This window comes from Elgaria multicarinata, chromosome 3, assembly GCF_023053635.1.
Source record: "Elgaria multicarinata webbii isolate HBS135686 ecotype San Diego chromosome 3, rElgMul1.1.pri, whole genome shotgun sequence".
In the NCBI taxonomy this organism is placed as follows: domain Eukaryota; kingdom Metazoa; phylum Chordata; class Lepidosauria; order Squamata; family Anguidae; genus Elgaria; species Elgaria multicarinata.
The window spans coordinates 156,163,730-156,179,845 of record NC_086173.1 but is presented as its reverse complement, the minus strand read 5'-3'; the positions used below and the strand labels follow the sequence as shown (position 1 = coordinate 156,179,845).

The 16,116-nt window shown below is 48.2% G+C and overlaps 1 protein-coding gene and 4 non-coding genes across 5 annotated transcripts in view; 2 read left to right on the top strand and 3 right to left on the bottom strand.

Moving 5' to 3' along the window:
• Positions 1-5,091: 5,091 nt before the first annotated feature.
• TRNAS-GCU (transfer RNA serine (anticodon GCU)) lies at positions 5,092-5,173 on the bottom strand. Its single transcript has one exon. It is a non-coding gene; the product is annotated as a tRNA-Ser (tRNA).
• Positions 5,174-5,193: 20 nt separating this feature from the next.
• On the bottom strand, positions 5,194-5,267 carry TRNAN-GUU (transfer RNA asparagine (anticodon GUU)). The gene has a single exon. It is a non-coding gene; the product is annotated as a tRNA-Asn (tRNA).
• A 108-nt stretch (positions 5,268-5,375) lies between these two features.
• Positions 5,376-5,447, top strand: TRNAM-CAU (transfer RNA methionine (anticodon CAU)). Its single transcript has one exon. It is a non-coding gene; the product is annotated as a tRNA-Met (tRNA).
• A 1,602-nt stretch (positions 5,448-7,049) lies between these two features.
• LOC134395601 (zinc finger protein 585A-like) overlaps positions 7,050-16,116 on the top strand; it is a 33,277-nt gene continuing 24,210 nt past the window's right edge. Inside the window, exons 1-2 of the mRNA XM_063121760.1 lie at positions 7,050-8,027; positions 15,907-15,952. Coding sequence (XP_062977830.1) covers positions 7,050-8,027; positions 15,907-15,952 — 1,024 coding nt within the window. The remainder of the gene's footprint in view (positions 8,028-15,906; positions 15,953-16,116) is intronic.
• On the bottom strand, positions 14,014-14,087 carry TRNAN-GUU (transfer RNA asparagine (anticodon GUU)). Its single transcript has one exon. It is a non-coding gene; the product is annotated as a tRNA-Asn (tRNA).

Below are 16,116 nucleotides of genomic sequence, written 5' to 3'. Positions count from 1 at the left end.
CCATGTTGTCTTTTACTGGTTCAGAAATTTCCTGACTATTGGACATATTTTAAGTGTGACTGCTTTCTGGATGTTGGTGTGGATGAAGAAGATGATTATGATGATTTAAGAAGTGTGATGACTGATTAAACTCCATAAGCTGTTTTTTGCAACTCTACGGCAAAGAAAGGGAAACTTTCATTTCGTAAGGAAGGCAGTAAGATGTGACCAGTTGTACGTGTGACTTCATGCCAGCCTTCTCCAACTCAGTGGTTTGGACTATAACTCCCATTATTCCCAGCCAGCATGGATATCATCCCCAGACAGCAAAGACGTTGGGTTGGGGGAAGGCTGATTTATTCAATAGTAAAGGCCCTTTGAGCCTCGTGTGGCGCAGAGAGGTAAGCGGCAGTTACTGCAGCCGAAACTCTCCCCACAGCCTGAGTTCGATCCCAGAGGAAGCTGGTTCTCAGGCAGCCGGCTCAGGTCGACTCAGCCTTCCATCCTTCCGAGGTCGGTAAAATGAGTACCCAGCTAGCTGGGGGGAAGGTAACTGCGACTGGGGAAGGCAATGGCAAACCACCCCGCTATGAAGTCTGCCAAGAAAACGTCAGCGAAAGCAGGCGTCCCTCTAGGAGCCAGCAGTGACTCAAGTGCTTGCACGAGAGGTTCCTTTCCTTTTTCAAAGGCCCTTTAAAATACACCCAACGAGACGCAACCAGGCACACCACCTGGGAAGGGACCCTTTGGCTATCAGCAGAAGCTTTGTGGCAAGAGGGTAGAGCTTCATCTGGAAACACCTTAGGCCACAATCCTATGCATGTTTAGCCAGGAAAGAGTTCTACAACTCCCGGGAATGCTGGGAGTTATAGGACTTTTTTCTGGCTAAACATACATAGGATTGCACCCTTATTTTCTTACTCACATTTATATATCTTGTTTCCCCCCCAAGGAGTGCACACACACACACAGAGGACACCGATTTGCATAATGTTTGTACTTTATACGTATAAGTGCAAATTTAGAAACAATAACTATTACTTAAATAAGAACATAAGAAGAGCCCTGCTGGATCAGCTTAGGGGGTCCATCTAGTCAGGGATCCCTGGACAACCATCTGTCAGGTATGCTTTAGGGTGGATTCCTGCATTGAGCAGGGGGTTGGACTAGATGGCCTTGTAGGCCCCTTCCAACTCTGCTATTCTATGATTCTAGTCCAGCATTTTGTTCCCAAAGTGGCCCAAGCAGCTGTCTGTGGGGAACTCACAAGCAGGACATGAGTGCAACAGCACCCTCCCAACCATGTTCCCCAGCAACTGGTGTACCCAGGCATACTGTCGTTGATACTGGAAGTAGCACATATCCATCAGGACTAGTAGCCATTGATACCTTCTCCTCCAGGAATTTATCCGACCCTCTTTTAAAGACATCTAAATTGGTGGCCATCGCCACATCTTGTGGAAGTGATTTCCATACTTTAACTCTGCGCTGTGTAAAGAAGTCCTTTGTGTGACCTGTCTTGAATCTCTCACCAATCAGCTTCATGGCATGAGCCCAATTGGGTTCTGGTTTTATGACTGGGGTGGGAGGGATGTTACCCTATCAACTGTACGTAATTTTGCACCCCTCCATCACATCTCCCCTTAATTAATAACGATAATAATGTAAAAAATATTTATTTCTTACCCGCCTCTCCCTTTGGATCGAGGCAGGGAACAACATTAGTGCAACAATACAGTGTAAATCAGATACATAGAATTAATTAAAAGAGCATATCAAACCAATACAATATCAAAATAACAAGCAACACATCTTAAAAATTCTTGGTTTAACATTCATCTGGGTAGACCTGCTGGAAAAGGCTAGTCTTTAAAGCTGTCTTAAATTCAGAGAGAGAGTTATGTTTACGAATCTCCATTCCACAGTCTGGGGGCGACAGAAGAAAAGGTCCTCTGGGTAACAGTTGCCAGCCTAGAATTGCCTTTCTTCTAAGCTAAACAGTCCCAGGCACAGCTAACATTTCCTCATAGGTAGGGTGACCCTATGAAAAGGAGGACAGGGCTCCTGTATCTAACCGTTGCATAGAAAAGGGAATTTCAGCAGGTGTCATTTGTATAAATGAAGAACCTGGTGAAATTCCCTCTTCATCACAACAGTTAAAGCTGCAGGTGCCCTGCCCTCCTTTAAATCTGGTCACTCTAGTATAGCTCCTGTAGCTTTAACTGTGGTGATGAAGAGGGAATTTCACCAGGTTCTCCATATATACAAATGACACCTGCTGAAATTCCCTTTTCTATGCAATTGTTAAAGATACAGGAGCCCTGTCCTCCTTTTCATATGGTCACCCTACTCATAGGGGAGTTGCTTCAGTGCCTTGCTCACTTAGGTGACCATATGAAAAGGAGGACATGGCTCCTGTATCTTTAACAGTTGCATAGAAAAGGGAATTTCACCAGGTGTCATTTGTATATATGCAGAACCTGGTAAAATGCCCTCTTCATCCCAACAGTTAAAGCTGCAGGAGCCCTGCCTAGTGTGACCAGATTCAAAAGAGAGCAGGGCTCCTGCAGCTTTACCTGTTGTGATGAAAATGGCATTTCACTAGGTGCTGCATGCATACAAATGACACCTGCTGAAATTCCCCTTTCTACAGATACAGGAGCCCTGTCCTCTTTTCCATATGGTCACTTTACTTTAGTTGCCATTTTTGGCACTTTCGTCCAGCTGTTCAACATTCCTCTTTTTTTAAAAGGTGTGGTGACCAGAACTGTACACACAGTGTACCAAGTGAGATTGCACCAGACCTGATTATAATGATCTGGGCAGATTTATACAATATAGAGAAACAAGACGTCTCACCATAGTGAAGAGACCAACCAGGTGACCTGCCTTGGGCCTGATCAACCTGCTGCCCAGGTGTTCCCTGTGGATGATGGACAGCTGGAAGGAGCCTGCTGCCCTGTGCGCTCCCACCTGGTGATACAAGAGAAAAGAAGCTGACATCTTTTTTTCCCATTCCTGAAACAGTTAAATCCGCTGAGTCGAGCTGAGATTCCTAGAAGGCGTTAGGGGAGGAAATGTCAGATGGAGCAGGGAAGCCGCTTCCTTACCACTCTAGCCCCACAGTTGTGGTGCTTTGGATTGTTTTCCTTCCCCAGTTTTCAAAGGGAAGGGGAGGGCGTTGCAACTTCCAAGAGATTTCCCCGGCTGCAGCGATGGCTGCATTGCAAAAACTGCAAGGAGAGGTGAGTTCCAAAAAGAAGGAGGAGGTTTTTAAAAGGTTGACGCAAGCAGGCATGTTCCAGGAGGTTGAAGAGCTGCGGCACTGTTGGCAAGAGAAGGCCGAGAGTGACGGAACCAGGAGGCAACTGTCCAATCATTGTGCCGGGGAAAGATTTGGGAGAAGCCTTTTGAATAACAGCATTAACAACAACCGTTTCCAGAGGGGTGGCCGTGTTATAGTCTGCTGCAGCGAAAACAACAGAGAGTAGGGTGACCATATGAAAAGGAGGACAGGACTCCTGTATCTTTAACAGTTGCATAGAAAAGGGAATTTCAGCAGGTGTCATTTGTATATATAGAGAACCTGGTGGAATTCCCTCTTCATTACAACAGTTAAAGCTGCAGGAGCTATACTAGCGTGACCAGATTTAAAAGAGGGCAGGGCACCTACAGCTTTAACTGGTCTGATGAAGAGGAAATTTCACCGGGTTTTCCATATATACAAATGACACCTGCTGAAATTCCCTTTTCAATACAACTGTTAAAGATACAGGAGACTTGTCCTCCTTTTCATATGGTCACCCTAACAGAGAGGCCCCGTTCAGAAGGCACCTTAAACCATGGCTTTAACTACAGTGGTTAAGCCAGAAAGCCGAGCTGTGTTCAGAAGACACCTTAAACCACTGCTTTAACCATGATGAATAAAGCAAAAAGCCTTATTCACCATGATTAAAGCCGTGGTTTAAGGTGTCTTCTGGACACGGCCTGGCTTTCTGGCTTAACCACCGTGGTTAAAGCCATGGTTTAAGGTGTCTTCTGGACACAGCCCGGCTTTCTGGCTTAACCACTGTGGTTAAAGCCGTGGTTTAAGGTGTCTTCTGAATGGGCCCAGAGTCTTGTGGCATCTGGAAGGCTAACGTTTTTTTCTGGCAGAAGGTTTCACAGACACCTCCGCAGTTCGTCAGATGGAGGGGAGCAGTGTATCTGACCATTTGAGGATCCATATCTTCAGACCCGTATCTGACCTGACCTGTGCATCTGATGAAGCGGACGGTGTCCATGAAAACTTATGCCGGAATCAATTTGTCAGTCTTTAAGGTCTCACAAAGCTCTTTGTCGTTTTTAACATGAGCAATTTCTACCCTGCTTGTCTACCAGTTATTTCAAAGCAACTTACAAAAGGAGTTTTGAAACAACATAATACAGCTCATCATCATCATTGTTATCTGAGTGTGGACCCTTCTGTAACCAGAATGTCAGCTTCCACACTCGAGGAGGAATCAGCAGGTTTGCGGAAGTACAAAAAGTCTTTTTTTTCAGGTGTGGGGGGAAACCTATCCTTAAAACAGCCTATTGGAAATAAAAAGGAAACCGAATGGGAGACAAAATGGAATAGAGTGGATGGAGGTGAAATGGAATGGAGTGAACGGAAGTACTCCATACGACAATGTTTTGTTACAAATTTTAATTAGTTGCATTATAATCCTAAAAAATCCATCTAAAAATAAAAAGGAACAACTAGATGAGGTAAACAACAAATAAACATTCAGCCACCTCCCCCACCCCTGCGATTAAGAACAATTTCAGAAAAAAGTCTGCTCAAATGTTTTAGTATAACGTGCTTATGGCGTTAGCTTCCCTTCTATCCTCACACACCGTGACTGCCAATAGAAATAATACATGACTCCGAACCTTGTGACCCGGGTTCAAGTCCTGGCTGGCGCATGCCTATCTCTACCTTTGGCATACCCAGAGGTATAACAAAGACAGCCAAATGTTTTTGTTCCAAGGCTTCATGCCAGAATGGAAAAGGTTGAAAAAGGGAAGGATTTGAACCCACGCATGCATTAGTAGTCTATCCCAGACGCTCTGGCCAGTGGGGAAAAGGGTCAACGAGGGTGGGATTCGAACCCACGCGTGCAGAGCACAATGGATTAGCAGTCCATCGCCTTCACCACTCGGCCACCTCGTCAAGAGTGGGGCACCGACAGCCATCCCTGGGTGGGCTCGAACCACCATCCTTCTGGTTAACAGCCAGACGCGCTGACCCATTGTGCCACAGAGACCTGGGCAGGGCTGCCTCTCGGCCTCCTTTGGCCTGAGGTTTCAGGGCTGGGGATGGTTTGGTGAGAAATGGGTTCACAAGGCACAACACAGCTCACTTTCTTCTAACAAGCAGAGTGGCGCAGCGGAAGCGTGCTGGGCCCATAACCCAGAGGTCGATGGATCGAAACCATCCTCTGCTAAGCGGCTGCTGTTTTTTCCTTTTGCCTCTGACATCACACAGAACAAAAGGGCTCCCATCCTGCTGCTGGCTGGGAGGCTTTGTGCTGAGAATGAAGAAACATCCAGCCTCCTCCGTTTCCCTGGCAACAGGCCCAGGACCAGTTATCTGCTCGGCTCTGAATGCCTCCCAGCCAAGCAGGCTCGTGGGAGGCTTCCCTTTAGCAGCCCAAATCTTCAGCCCCCACGAAGGACCTGAACCCATGAGGGATCGGGAGAGCCACTTGTCATCTTTTTCAAGGCCCTCATCAGCGGCACCAGTGGTGTAGAGGCATCATGCGAGGTTCCCAATCTTGTGACCCGTGTTCGAGTTCCGGCTGGTGCATGCCTTCCTCTCTCCTTTTTCCAAAACATAGCAAAGACAGCCAAACAGTAGAATCATAGAATCATAGAATAGCAGCGTTGGAAGGGGCCTACAAGGCCATCGAGTCCAACCCCCTGCTCAATGCTCAGTATAAAAGTTTGAAACTACAATATAAAAAATAAATATACAGAAGCTAGCAGCAGTGCAAAAATTTAAAATGCAATACCAGATATAAAACAAACTGGAAAACTTAAAACGCCTGGGAAAATAAAAAGGGTTTCACCTGGTGCTGAAACAAGTGGAATGTCAGTGCCAGGCCAACCTCCCTGGGTAGTTCATTCCACAACTGAGGTGCCAGTGCAGAAAAGGCCCTCTTCTTAGTAGCCACCGCTATATTCAGAAATAAGCAAATAAAATAATAATGGAGGCTTGCCTGCTGCTGTGCTTGATGTATTTCTGAAGCCCGATGAAGTCTTATATTTGGCCAGGCTTTTTAGATCCTGCTCTTTCATCTTATGTAGCCGCTGATTTTTGCCATTGTCAAACCATAAGCCATTTTTTGGATTGATGAATAGGTTAATGAGTATTTGAAATAAGTGACCGCAGCACGATGTGAATTCAAGATTTAGGGGCTGGAGCATCTCCCCTATGAGAGAAGGTTACAACAGCTGGGATTGTTTAGCTTGGAAAAAAGGAGGCTGAAGGGAGACAGGATAGAGGTGTACCAAATTATGCCTGGTGTAGAGAATGTGGAGAGGGTGACATTTTTCTCCCTCTCTCAAAATACTAGAACCCGGGGTCATCCCATGATGCTGATTGGTGGGAGAGCCAGGACAAATAACAGGAAGCACTTCTTCACATAGCGCAGCGTTAAGCTATGGAATTCACTACCACAAGATGTAGTGATGGCCACCAATTTGGATGGCCTTAAAAGGGGGTTGGATCAATTCCTGGAAGAGAAGGCTAGCAATGGCTACTAGCCCTGATGGCTATGTGCTATCTCCAGTATCCAAGGCAGTAAGCCTGTGTGCACCAGTTGCTGGGGAACATGGGTGGGAGGGTGCTGTTGCACCATGTCCTGCTTGTGGGTCCCTGGTTAACAGCTGGTTGGCCTCTGTGTGAACAGAGTGCTGGACTAGATGGACCCTCGGTCTGATCCAGCAGGGCTCTTCTGATGTTCTTCTACTATGATTTCTAATTTTGTCCTGCAGGTGATGGAAAGGCAACGGAGAATAAAAGGAAGGACCTTTTAGAGGAAACAATGGAGCAAGTGGAACCAACTGGCCCATCTTTGGGTAGAAGTCACACTCTCCAGTATTACAAGGAGGAAAGAACAAGGCTAGGAAATCAGCAAGCGTCGGAAAGTGAGAGGAAAAATGACCCAGGGAAGAGGGGGAATGAAGCTTCTGCCAGTGACCCGGATGTCAAAGGCAGCTTCAAACAGAGCTCAAACCATCAACGCCAAATGGTGTGTGTAGGGGAGTATAAGTGCTCAGAGTGTGGGAAAACCTTCAGCCGTAGCACCAACCTTCTGGTCCATGAAAGAACCCACACAGGAGAGAAACCGTACGAGTGTTCCCACTGCAGGAGAACCTTCACCCACAGCTCGAACCTTCGGGCACACGAGCAAATCCACGCGGGAGGCAAGCCGTACGCGTGCGCAGACTGCGGGCAGACCTTCTATCACAGCTCAGGCCTTTCGGCGCACGAACGAATTCACACCGGGGAGAACGTCCATCGATGCCCGCACTGCGAGAAAGTCTTCACGCGCCGCTCGGTCTTTAGGAAACACATGAGGATCCACACGGGAGAGAAACCTTTCAAGTGCCCAGACTGTGGGAAAAGTTTCTCTCAGAGGTGCAACCTTAGCATCCACGAGAAGACCCACACGGGAGAGAGACCCTTTCGGTGTCGCGACTGCGGGAGAAGCTTCAGTCGGAAATGCGATCTCATCGCGCACGGGAGGATCCACACGGAGGAAGACCCGTATAAGTGTTCCCACTGTGGGAAAAGCTTCTCCCAGAAGTCCAATCTGGTGATCCATGAGAGGATCCACACTGACGAGAACCCGTATCCGTGCTCGCACTGTGGGAAGCGCTTCCGTCAGAAGGGAAACCTCATGACACATGTGAGGATCCACACGGGAGAGAAGCCCTACCAGTGTACGGACTGCGGGAGGAGGTTCAGTCAGAAAGGCAGCTTGACAACGCACGAAAGGACCCACTCAAGGGAGAAAAGGGCCATCTAAAAGTTCAAGATGGTGGCTGTGCCTGTGCGGGGGAGGGGAGGGAGTGGGAAAAGCGACAGTTGGGCTTCTCTGACTTGCTTTGGCCTAAGAATAGTTTTCTTCTTGTGTTGTGGAGAATGTCAGGGGTTCCCCTGAGGGTGTCTCAATGCAGTGGAGGCTGGTGGCTCCGATGTCAGTGGGGCGGTGAATCCACTCCGTGTTTCAGTCAGAACCAGTCAAAACTCTAAAGGAGCTATCTGTGGTGTAGTGGCTAAAATGTCGGACTGGGAGTCGGGAGATCCGGGTTCTAGTCCCCACTTGGCCATGGAAACCCACTAGGTGACTTTGGGCCAGTCACAGACTCTCAGCCCAGCCTACCTCACAGGGTTGTTGTTGTGAGAATAAAATGGAGAGGAGGAAGTTTATGTATGCCACTTTGGGTTCCTTGGAGGAAAAAAGGCGGGATATAAATGCAACAAATAAATAAATAAATAATAAGTCACAGTGCCATACATATTTAAACAGAAATACATCCTACAACTCTCAGCATACCCCAACTGGCTATGTTGCCTGGGGGATGCTGGGAGCTGTAGGATTTGTTTTTGTCTAAACATATTTAGGAATGAGGCCTTAGGTTTATCATTTTGGATAGGTCCTTTAGAGTTCTGGCTGGTTCTGACTAAAATAAATGCATAGCCCCACCAAAATCAGAGCCACGAGCCTCCATTGAGTGACCCCCCTCCCAGAAATTAAGATAGTGATCAGCCCCTCCCCCCTTCCCAAATTAAGATAGTGGCAGAGACTGCGTTAGCTCCTTTAGGGTTATGACTGAAACCTGGAGCGGATTCACCACCCGACTGACATTGGAGCCACCAGCCTCGGCTGCCTCAATGAAAAGATCAAGGAGTGACAGGCATGCTTCTCTGGAAGACAGAATGTGTGCTATTACTGACCTTTCCCCCTTGACCTGCACCCACAGGAAAGTGCTTGGGGCGCCTTAGGGTGCCTTTCTAGTTCAAATACAGGCAATAGTGAGGCCAGCTCAATGCTTTGCATGAACTGAGCACATGCCCTTCATCACATCCCCCAGAATCCTCTGCAGTGTCAAAGAATGGCTGACCCAGTTCCCACATCACAACATCCCAGGGTTGTTGTCAAGGAAGCAGAAGCAAGTGACCGTGTTAGCTCTTGCCGCTGTATTGCTCCTGCTGCAACTGGATGGAGCTCAACCACTGTAGCCCTGCGTTGTTGTTCGTGACATCCAAACCCAGAATTTTGGGTTGCTCAGGGAGAGACAACCCAGGCTGGTCACAAACCATGAGGGAAGGTTACAACAGCTGCAATTGTTTAGCTTAGAGAAAAGGCGAGTGAGGGGACGCATGCTAGAGGTGCACAAAATAATGTCTGGTGTGGAGAATGTGGAGAGGGAGACATTTTTCTTCCTCTCCCATAATACTAGAACCTAATGGGGTCATCGCATGAAACTGATTGGTGGGACATTCAAGACAGATCAAAGGAAGGAGTTCTTCACACAGCACAGAGTTAAACTTTGGAATTCACTGCCACAAGATGTGGTGATGGCCACCAATTTGGATGGCTTTAAAAGGGGGGGTGGATAAAGTCTTGGAGGAGAAGGCTATCAATGGCTACTAGTCCTGATGGCTATGTGCTACCTCCAGTATCAGAGGCAGTAAGCCTGTGTGCACCAGTTGCTGGGGAACATGGGTGGAAGAGTGCTGTTGCACCTATCCTGCTTTGTTGGCCCCTGGCTGACAGCTGGTTGGCTACTGTGTGAACAGAGTGCTGAACTAGATGGACCCTGGGTCTGATCCAGCAGGGCTCTTCTCATGTTCATGGATTCTAACACTGGATTATTTCTCCATTGTTGCTTGATCCTACTTGTTCATGACTACCCAGGGTTTAAGCAAAACCTAGGTAGCCACGATGCACAAAGTGAGTCTACTGGAAGGGACCTCAAAGGTCTTTTAGTCCAACCCATTGCTGAGGTAAGAAATTGGCTGCTGCAGCGTCCCAGATAGGCGGCCGTTCAGCCTCTGCTTAAAATCCCAACAAAGGAGAATTCACCACTTTCCAAAGTATTGTGCTCCGCTGTCGAAGCGCTAATACTACCAGGAAGTTGCACATCCATGCTATAGAAAACAATAGAGAAATCCAGGATTTTAGCACTGGTGTGAGTGGGCCACAAGTGTTTCTCCCCTGAAACAACCAAAAAACAGCAGCAAAAGACGCGAAGCCTGGCTGTCACACGAACTTTGCATACAAATTTTGATTGATTTGTGGTGTTCATTTGTTTGTTTGTTTGAGTTTTTAAATATTTAAAAATGCAACCTGTGTGCCTACAAGTCAATGGAGCATGAGGCCGCTGTTGGATAATCACTGGGCTTTTAATGTGCTGGAAGTTACAGGCTGAACCAGTGAATAGCAGAGTAACAAACGGCTCTTAGTTAGGACGCAGCAAAGACCAATAAGGCAAGGATTCCTTGTAAGTTTTAAAAGTAAATCCTTTACTGACTGATAAATAATTTAGTTATGGCAGTACAAGTTACAAGTTACAAATACTCACAAACGATCATAGCAATACAGCACACATCAAGTTGGGGTAAGATGAGGAAGTGGAATAGGAATAATAATGGATACAAACACAGTTTCTTTTATAGACAGTCCTGTACAAATGATGCAACCACTAATTGAACAATCTTAGAAAATGACTCCATGCAATAATCCAATAATTCAATAAGTGTCCACCTGCAAAGTTGACCTTTAAGTGATTTTGTTCTGCTGACTCCTCACTTCTTCCAGGTTTTGCAGGACATTGTAGAAATAAAGGAAAAGATAAAAACCATGGTCCATTCCAGGACTCAACAGCCGTTACATCCAATGGAGCACTGGACAATATTGTCCCAAGAGAGCAATTGGGGTCAATTTACCTTCATTGCAAACGGGAGAGGGGTGTGTGTGTGGGGGGGAGTCTTTGCGTCCAGCACGTCTGGTTGGAATTCCACATCAACACTCAGCCAACCTCTAGGACCAACATAGGCGCGCATATTTCATATGGGTGTGCACCCAGGGATTTATTTATTTATTAAAAGGTGAACTTTTATTGAATTCTCAATCATAAAGGACATTATTTTTATTCATTTATTTATGAAACACCATAGACACGGATGCCCTATTCCACGTTCAGCTTGCCTGACCAGGTGGTGGTGGGAATGAGGAGACGCTCCTCAATCCCCAGCATTGGGGTTTTTTGTGGTGACACTGGCCGGAGGAAAGTCTCACAAGGTGATATTAGCCTTTGGGGGCCCTCCTCCTGGCCTCTTTGAAATGTGGCTCCCAGCAGAAGGATTCCTTTTAACTCCAGCTTCTGGGAGGAATGGTGTGCTGTCGGGCGGGGTGGGTGGGCAGCAGAGTAGCTGGAGGGCTGATTCCACTGCGTCTGGACCCCCCCCTCTGGATCCTTACTCAACAGCCCTCTCAATTCGGCACTTATTGCTTGAGACGTTAGGGTGTGCCTGGGCACATCCGGCACACCCCTTGCGCACACCTATCAGAACCAAGTGCAGTTTCAGTGTTGAACTAGAATCATAGAATCATAGAATAGCAGCGTTGGAATGGGCATACAAGGGCATCGAGTCCAACCCCCTGCTCAATGCAGGAATCCACCCTAAAGCATCCCTGACAGATGTCTGTCCAGCTGCCTCTTGAAGGCCTCTAGTGTAGGAGAGCCCACAACCTCACCAGGCAACTGAGTCCATTGTCGTACTGCTCTAACTGTCAGGAAGATTTTCCTGATGTCCAGCTGGAATCTGGCTTCCTTTAACTTGAGCCTGTTATTCCATGTCATAGAATCATAGAATAGCAGCGTTAGAAGGGGCCTACAAGGCCGTTGAGTCCAACCCCCTGCTCAATGCAGGCATCCACCCTAAAGCATCCCTGACAGATGCTTGTCCAGCTGCCTCTTGAAGGCCTCTAGTGTGGGAGAGGCCACAACCTCACCAGTCAACTGATTCCATTGTCGTACTGCTCTAACAGTCAGGAAGTTTTTCCTGATGTCCAGTTAGAAATTTTCCTGATGTCCAGCTGGAACTAGCATTGGGTTTACCCCGGTTCAAATTCCCCCTCAGCTGAGAAGCTCAGTAGAGGCTGTCTTCACAGTGCTGAGTCGGTGCCACTCCGCCACCAAACCCCACGGTATCGCTGGTGTGGGGTGGCGGTGAGTAATCAGCTTTGCGGCAGCCATGAGACTCACTTTCTCGCCCTCTGCTTGAGTGGACAGCAACCGATCAGGAGTCACCATCCACCCAGCTGTGCCTCCACCACGACTCCAGAGTGAGGCTAGACGGTGATTGGTCCAGAGAAAAAAACTGAGGTAAGTCCCCAACGTTTTCCCTACACAGCTTCGCTGAGAAGCTCCAGGTTGGATGTGCGGTGGCTGCTGCGAAACACAGTATTTTATTTATTTATTTATTTATTTATTTATTTATTTATTACATTTCTATACCACCCAATAGCCGGAGCTCTCTGGGCGGTTCACAAAAATTAAAAACATTCAAAGTATAAAACAACAGTATAAACCCATAATATAAAATACAACATAAAAGCTCAACCAGATCAAAACAACAGCAATGCAAAATTCCAGATTTAAAACACCAAGTTAAAATTTATTTATAGACTGTTAAAATGCTGGGAGAATAAAAAGGCCTTCACCTGGCATCTAACAGCATATAATGTAGGTGCCAAGTGAAATTATACAGTGTAATTGACGCAGCGCCACCACGCACCCACCCCGGGGCTTTCCATGCGTTTAGACAGCCCCTAGATGAGCTCAGGTCAGCAGCTCTTGCTCAGAGTAACCTGCCTTGCAGGGTTGTTGTTGGGAGGGGTAAAAGAGTGAGGTGGAGAAGCACATCTGCTGTTTGCTTGGAGGAAACAGTGGGATAAAAATGCAGTTTGCAACACCTGCAATATTTACAGAAGACGACACTGCAAGGCTATCCTAAAACAAAAATTCAAAATCTTTTCATACAGGAAAGAAGACCTGAATTAGAAAGAGCATAAAGAGTGGGAGAAAGAGCCTTTCAGGGCGGGATTCAAACCATGCAGGCAAAATACAATTTCTTAGCAATCCATCACCTTCACCACTTGGCCAGAGCCTTGAGGGAGGGGCATCTGTAGCCATTCCTGGGCAGGCTTAAATCACCTTCCTTTTGGTTAGCCAGATGCCCTGACTGATCGTACCACAGTGACTGGGGCGATGCTGCCCCTCCACCCCTTTCGGTCTGAGGTTGCATGCCAAGGGTTGGCTAGGAGATACATGCTTTGATAAGCCATACCAGTCAGCAGAGTGGCGCAGTGGGAGCGTGCTGGGCCCATAACCCAGAAACCATCCTCTGCTAGGCAGCTGTTGCTGCCTTTTCCTTTTGCCTCTGACCCCGGCAAAGGAAAGAGGGGTTCCTTCCTGCCACTGGCCGTGATGCTGTGTGCTAAAAAGAGTAATAGGCAGCCCCTCCTTTTCTATGAAAATTGGCCCAGGACCGGTGGTCTGCTCGGCTCTGAACGCCTCCAAGCCAAGAAGGCCCGTGGGAGGCTTTTCCTTTGGTAGCCCAAATCCTCAACCACTGTGAAGGACCTGAGCCCATCGAGGTAGGTGGAGAGCCGCTTGTCATATTTTGCAAGGCCCTCGTCAGCTGTGCCAGTGTTGTAGAGGCAACATGCGAGGTTGCCAATCTTGCGACTTGGGTTCGAATCCTGACTGGCACATACCTTCCTTTGCCCTTTTCATTCCCAGAACTAAAGATAGCAAAGACAGCCAAACATTTTTGCCCTGGGGCCTCCAGGGAAAAGGGTCTACAAGGGTGGGATTCGAACCTACGCATCCAGAGCAAAATGGATTGGCAGTCCATCACCTTCACCTCTCGGCCATCTCATCTGGGGGTGCGTGGGCACCCTCAGCCGTCCCTGGGTGGGCACTTTCAGCCGTCCCTGAGTGGGCTCGAACCACCATCCTTCTGGTTAACAGACAGACGCGCTGACCCATTGTGCCACAGAGACCACAGAGACCCAGGCAGGGCTGCCTCTCGGCCTCCCTTGTCTGGAGACAGTGGATGACACAAGCGCTGAAAACCCTTTGCCAGCTCACTTTCCCTGAGCCAAGAGAGTAGCACAGCGGGAGCCTGCTGGGCCTGTAACCCAGAGGTCAATGGACTGGAATCAAATTTGGCTAGGTGGCTGCAATCTTTTGCTTCAGACATAATGCAAAAGGAAAAGCGTCCTTTCCCAGTGCTAACTGGTCTGATTTTTGTTACATATCACTGTGCCACAAAATGAAAGCAGGCCCTTCCTGCACCTGCCCAAGATATAATTTGCCAAAATTTCATAATAGTAGGTCTGTTCTATTTCAGCAATGGTTCCCTACAGCAGGGGGAGTACTTTTAGGCAGTGCCCCCAAAGAGAGGCCCCGTTCAGAAGACACCTTAAACCACAGCTTTAACCACGTGGTTAAGCCAGAAAGCTGGGCTTGTGTTCAGAAGACACCTTAAACCACAGCTTTAACCATGGTAAATAAAGCAAAAGGGCTTATTCACCATGGTTAAAGCCATGGTTTAAGGTTTCTTCTGAATTTAGCCGGAGTCATCTTGGCAAAAGGAGATCGCTGTGCAAGATTTCTGAAACTCAGGAACGGTCCAACAACTTTTAGTTCTTCATTGGCTTTGTTCAGATGACATGCTAAGCCACAGTGGTTAAGCGTTTTGAACTAAACAGTATGGCATGACGCACGAACCATCCCTAGCCATGGTGGCTACATAACTACAGTTTAAACATGCTCACTAACCGTTTGCTGCAAAAGGCTTAGCAGCCTAACCATGGTTTAGCGCGTTGTCTGAACAGGCCCAGCGTAATGTTCTTCCAGCTAAGCTCCATTGGTTCCCCAGGGAGACACCGGGGGGATCTACACTACTGCTTTAAAGCGCTTTATAACAGTTTTGACAACTGTTGGGGCCCAGGACACACTGCATATACAGGTTTCAAAACGTTTTCAAAGGGCTTTAAAGCGCTTTAAAAGCAGTAGTGTAGATCCCCCCACCAACCACGTTTTTCCCAAAAGAAGCTTCAGCAGGGAGAAAAGGGAACGCTAGTTCCCTACAATGTAAGAGAAGGGCAATGTTCCTTCCCGGTTTCAAACAAGGGACCTTTTGAATATGACACCAACATGATAACCACTATGCTATGGAAACCACAGCTTGGTCAGACTCATTTTTCCTGCCCTGTGAATGAGAGCACTCAATCCAACACACTGGCACACCTCCATGCCCTTTGGAAACAAGTTTGTGTGTAGGAAATCCTGCGGCCAACCATTTATGGTGGTATTTAGGGCTGTGCACCGCCTCGGATCCGAACCCCGAATCCGAAGCGGATCGGGGTGGTTCGGACCCTTCCGAACCGGATCCGAGGCGGTTCGGGCAAAGGCTGAGGCGGCCCGAAGCAGAAGCCTATTGGCTCCAAAGCTTCTGAGCCGCCACGGCGCTTCAGAGCTGGCCCCCCCCCCACCAGTCTCCTTACTTGCTGCCTCCATCACCGCCGCCATCTTTCTTTTGGCGGCTTCCGGTGCCACCAGCGGAAATGAAAGGGAGTAAGCCGCATGATTTTAAGATATCACACAGCCTACTCCCTTTCATTTCTGGCGGTGGCACCAGAAGCCGCCAAAAGAAAGATGGTGGCGATGACGGAGGCAGCAGGTAAGCCCCCCCTTCCCCTTCCCCACTTACCTGTGTCTGCCACTGCCAGCTTGTATCCGGTGGCTTCCACTGCCGACAACGCTGAAGCCCAGAAGTAGGCCACAGCTTCTTACGGGCTTCTGCGTTGTCGGCAGTGGAAGCCGCCGGACGCAAGCCGGCAGAGGCAGACGGCGGATGCATGTAAGTGGGGGAGGGGGAGGGGGGCTTACCTGCTGCCTCCCCCATCTGCAGCAGCGGCGGGTGGCAGAGGCACCAGGTAAGTGGGGAGACTTTTCTGGGTGTGCGCTGCGCAGCCCGGCTGTGCAGCCGGCACCCAGAAAACAAGTCACCTCGGAGGGCCTGAA